At 28.2% G+C, this 5501-nt stretch overlaps 1 protein-coding gene across 3 annotated transcripts; it reads left to right on the forward strand.

The window, feature by feature from the left end:
- Positions 1–253: 253 nt before the first annotated feature.
- LOC113847906 (QWRF motif-containing protein 7) lies at positions 254–5290 on the forward strand. Of its 3 annotated transcripts, none has more exons than XM_027477234.1 (6): positions 254–463; positions 541–962; positions 1918–2154; positions 2922–3011; positions 4042–4152; positions 4907–5290. In XM_027477234.1, the coding sequence occupies exons 1-6, from the start codon at positions 256–258 to the stop codon at positions 5000–5002; spliced, it is 1164 nt and encodes a 387-aa protein (XP_027333035.1). In that variant the 5' UTR covers positions 254–255; the 3' UTR covers positions 5003–5290. The 3 variants fall into 3 exon arrangements, with proteins under 3 accessions (XP_027333035.1, XP_027333036.1, XP_027333037.1); XM_027477235.1 differs by having other exon boundaries at positions 4045–4152; XM_027477236.1 differs by having other exon boundaries at positions 4096–4152.
- Positions 5291–5501: the final 211 nt, after the last annotated feature.

Consider the following 5501-nt stretch of genomic DNA (forward strand, 5'->3'; position numbering starts at 1 on the left):
TATAGGTGCTTATTCATACATGAAAAATTAGTTTGAATTTGATTGTTTATTTATGGATCATAATTGAAAAATATTAAGACGAGAAAGGTCCCTTTGAACTTCCAGCATATAACTAACTGCAAACATTTGTGCATGGCGTGGGGACACGTATTTATATTCAACATTCTTCCCATTCAACGTGCTTCCAACTTCTAACCTCTTTATATAAATATATACACATTCACTCCCAAAGCAAAACCATACACAAATTCATCAATGGACAAAACTGCTCGCTCTCTCTCCGCCCGCAACCAACTCACGGTGGTGCCGCCATCGCCTCGGCTTGTCCGTAGCCGAAGCGGGAGCAGCCCCGCCGCTGTCACCACCCCAGAGATAAGTTCACATAGGTTCAGCTCTAGTCACAGATTCACCAATGTCCACCGATCAAAATCAACATCCAAATCAAGAACCAACAACCATGAAGGTATCATAAATCCCTAACATTATCAAGTGTCATTTTATGTATCGAATTAGTTATTTATTTCTGATATTATGATAAAGGAATAAATATGAATATACATTCTTGGAGAGCTGAAAAAAATTCCCCAAAGATAGGGCAAGAGCAAAAGAGTAAAGATGGCATTGGAAAGTACATGCAACGTGGTGTTAGCCATGAAAATACTGCAGCTTCAAAGAGGACCACATCAACCGTGAAGCTGCCATCAGCGTGGGCTCTTTCGCCGGGACGGCAATCCCTTGGCTCTGCCATGGGACCCAAGTCGCCGGCTAAAGTCAATGGCAGCAACGGCGGCGTTGGAGGTGGTGTTGCTAAAGTTTTGAAGTATTTCAAGCAAAGGAAAGTGTCATCCGTGAAAGAAGAAGAGTACCATCGATTTAGGATTTTGCATAACAAACTTCTGCAATGGAGATTTATCAATGCTAGAGCTCAGATTGCCGTTCATAATTTCAATCATATAGCCGAGGTATGTTCTTTCTATGTTCATTTTCCCCCATCAAAGATTTTTAGTAAAGATAAATTCTTATCTTTCTTCTCAATTTTCACATCCATTTTATGTTGTCTTGTTTAGTTAATAAAATAGTACCCCGGTTAATATATTATCATGATAATCAATTACTTATTCATTAAATGGATTTTATTAACCTAAAATTTATAAATACGTGGTTAACATGTATGAAACGGGTATGCAAATTTCAACGTATTGTATGTGTAAGCGATTTTGTTTTGGTAAAATGCTAATTGTTTGCCCATTACTTCGTGGGCTAGAACCATAGTCTTTTCAGTGTCCAATATGATTTGGGCCTCTTTGTCGTCCCAAAGACAAATGGTTATATTGTAGCTTTACAAAATCTATCTACAATTATAATAGCACTTTATAAAATAGTGTTCATCATTATTTAAGAAATAAAAGGTAAAAAAATAATATATTATATTTTAATTTATATATATGAGTGATTTTGTACAACCCCCTAGTTGTTTTGATTATTTGTTTGTCTTTGAGCAAGTGCACATGTAGCTTAATTGTTTCAAATAAATGTTATTTCTTTTCAACATTTTATGTGTTGTTAAAACCTTTTAAAATACAATTAATGTAAAAAAGTGTGGATTATATAGCTATACTTGTTCATTATTCATATGCACCTTTTTTTTGTCAAATTGATCCAGTTGTACCCATTTCCATAATTTTCCCCCGTTAGAGCTAAATATCCTTATATCTTTTAGAAGTAATGTACCTTTGATAATGTATTAACAAATTAAAAGTTATAACTTAATTATATTATCTTTTATGAAAAAAAATAAATGGTATTCACTTCTCCATTGTTTTTTTTAAAGGTATTAAATACACAAATTCACGCACGTATTTAAGCTGCATGGTCTAGCTACCTAATTATTTATTTATTTTTTCATCTTAATTTCAGATACAATTATTTTCTGCATGGATTAGAATCCTAAAGTTAAGAAAGATGATAATACAAAAAAGAAATGAATTGCAAAGGGTGAAACATGTGATGAAACTTTACCAAATTCTGAATGGAGAACTCTATCTTCTCACTGAATGGGCACAATTGGAGAGGAAAAATCAAGAATTTGTAGGCAGATTGACAAGGAAGTTGTCAGCATTGTCCACCACACTGCCTTTAACTCATGGTGTTAAGGTATACACTACGTTACTTTTACCTGATCCTTTTGCCACAAGTCTAAATATAATTTTATTATTATATTTTAACACAATTTTTATTTTAATCCTTTGGAACATTTTTTTCCTCGGTTTTGATTTTTATCTTTTTATCAAGTTTTGTTAACCAAAAATTACTTAAAAATAAAATATATTTAAGGTTTGAGTTAATATTTAAAATAAAAGAGTAGAGTAATTTTTTAAAATTAAGAGAGTGATATAATATTTATAAAATAAATAAATAATTAATAAGTTAAACTTATTGACATATAGAGGGATAAACTTGAATCAGATTTTGGTGCAGTTAACACAGGAACTGCACTGTACATTTAAGTAAAATTTTATATTTTTGTTTAAGCAAAACTTTGTTTACTTAAGAAAAAATATAAAATAATGTAAAAACGGAACTGAATCCAAATCTCATAAACATAGCTTGTCAAACTCTGTTTTATAAGGCTTTTTCTTTTCACGTTGATTGGATCGTACCAATTTGTGAAAGGCAAAACTTGAAAGCTTGACTTCACTGAAAATTTTATTGAAAGTAAACACTTTATAAATACAATAACAACATCTCATTGAGTTTAGTCAATGTTAACATTCAATAAACAACTCAAGAAAGTTAAATTTTATCAAGTGTTAAAAAAAAATTACAGAATTATTAAAAAAGCTAACCCAACATGTTCTACTTTTTATATAATGAATTGTTCGACTCTCGAAGCTCAACGCTTTCTTCCATTCTCTTTACAGGGAGACATAACTTCCGTCTCTGAAGCCTTCAAAATGGCCATTGAAGTAATGGAGAATATTGAACCATTGGTCAGGAAATACCAGACACAGGTTCTTTTTTATTTTTATTTTCTTTTAGTACCACATATATTGAATGGAATTGTAATTGAAAATTGCATTCTATTAGTATAGTAAAATTGACTGGAGAACTATTAATGATAATATTAATTATTATGATATTTGATCTATATCTATATCTATATATATATATATATATATATATATCGTTATATATCTATCTCAAATATACAACTAATTTATTTTACACATAAGATAGAAATTAACATAAATTAATTCATTCCGTGTATGAGTTTTATTATAAATTTTTGAAAAATTACAAAATATCATAAATAAGAGAGGAAAGGAGTAAAAGTTATAAAAATAGAGAATTAACAAAAATATTGGATTATTGATTCTTATTTAAATATTAATTTGAAAATCATTAAAGAAATTGCATATTATTATATAATAAAAATAAATTAAATATGTCTTTGGTCCTTATAAAAATAATTTTTTTAAAGTTTAATTTCTAAAGCATTTTTCTTTTTTCTTTACAAAAATCAAACACTTTTATTTCTTAAGGATGGCATGATCAACTAAAAGTTAAACAGTGTTGATTTTTTTTTTTTATCATATGTAGACTTTTTTTGTGGATCACACCATTGTTAAGGCCTAAAGATATAGAAATTAAAAAAAAAGGGACTAAAATCAAAAGAAAAAAAGTTTGAGGAAGTAAAAGCAAAATCTTGCTAAAATATAGAGATAAAAAACATATTTAAGCTTAGAGACCATCAAAATTTTAAAAATAATAGAAAAATCTAATTCATAGATGATTATTTATAATTTTATGAAATAATGAAAACGAATTTGTAAGTCATAATTAATATCGAGTTAAAATCATTAATAAGACTATATACAGTAAAAAATATGTAATAAAAGCATTGATAAAAATATTAAATACCAAACATTATCTAACACCTAAATTGAAGAGTTATAATATTTTACACACAGAGAGAGAAAGAATTTTTTGTTGATACTCAAAGTTTTCAAAATATTAATGGCAGGACTTGTGTTATTTCAGCAGGTTGAAAGGATTCTTTACCAAGTTACAGAACTAACCACCACACATAAACAGGAAGAAGAGTACTTGAAAGAACTTCTGGCGATTGTTCCCGTTGTTGCTGCTTTATTGGTAAGCCTCTCTCTTTTTATATCTCAAAAAATAAAAACAAAAGTGAAATAGAGGAGTTTGTGTTATATATAAGAAATATACAATAATGGTATTTTTGATAATTTGATACAAAATTAAAGCTCGGAGTTAGAATGTAGCATATTTATAAAATAAGAGGAGTTTGAATAAGTTTTAGAAATAAAGAGAAATATAAAGAAAGTAAGAGTAATTTGTTTAAATAATTATTATACTATACAGGGAATTAAAAAATATTTAAAATTATAGGATAAATAAGCATAATTAATTCAAAAAAATAATTAACAAATTATAAGTAGCTTAAATTAAGAGAAAAGAGAATTTAAAAAAAATGAAAAAAACTAGTTTGAAAGTACAAGTATTGGAGATTTAAAACACGAAAGGGATTTTCAACATAAAAGGAACACTTTAAAATTAGTTGCAACTCATATTTGAAATATGAAGAAGAAGAAAAATAGCATACAACAATATAATTTTAAGCTAACCAATAATTTGAGAAATTCTTAAAAACATATAGAAGTTAATGCTAAATAATGATAACACAATGTGCCTCAAGGAGAAAACAAATAGACCATAATGAAAAATGTCCTAACATTTGAAGAACTCAGATTTTTAAAATAAGAAATGATTAATATTCGAAAATTAAGTTAGTTTCATTAAACAATTTTATGTCAAATTTACTCTTTTTAATTTTTGCTAAGAGATAAAACAATAATTTGGTTGTTTCATATACTAACAGGATAATGAAAGAAGCAATGTAGTGCATCTTATCCAAGCAAAGATGGAGTCCAATACCAGTGACTATCCCTGTTGCGTTGCTCAATCATGTGTTTGAAATGAAATCTCGATGCATGTATGCAACAGACCAAAGTTTTCTTACGATAAGAACTTGTTTACTAGTGCTACAATTTTGTGACAGTGGACACAACTCTTTTACGTGGAGTTATGACATTAACAAGAACAAGATTACTTTTGAAACATTCCTTTCCCTTTGGAATGTTGAAACTGGTGGAGAAAGGAAAAAATGCTATAATCAAAGAAAAATTACCGATCCTATATTTACCATCATTTTACTAATTAAAAAACAAATGGTTCAGATACCGTAACCTCTCCCTTCCATTCCTTGATACTATAAATATAACAAAAGGTCGATATATACACTTATAAGGTAAATACAATTATAGTACAGGCTAAGAGAGCACAGAGAAATATATACTGTATAAGCAAATGAATGTTATTAAAATGATATTAGATGTTAAACTTGTAAATTGATATTTTTGATATTTTTTTTTATCAGAAGTTAATTTTAATCAATTCAACGATTTAATTTAAAG

Source organism: Abrus precatorius, unplaced genomic scaffold (genome assembly GCF_003935025.1).
Source record: "Abrus precatorius isolate BTA unplaced genomic scaffold, Abrus_2018 Scaffold8, whole genome shotgun sequence".
NCBI lineage: Eukaryota > Viridiplantae > Streptophyta > Magnoliopsida > Fabales > Fabaceae > Abrus > Abrus precatorius.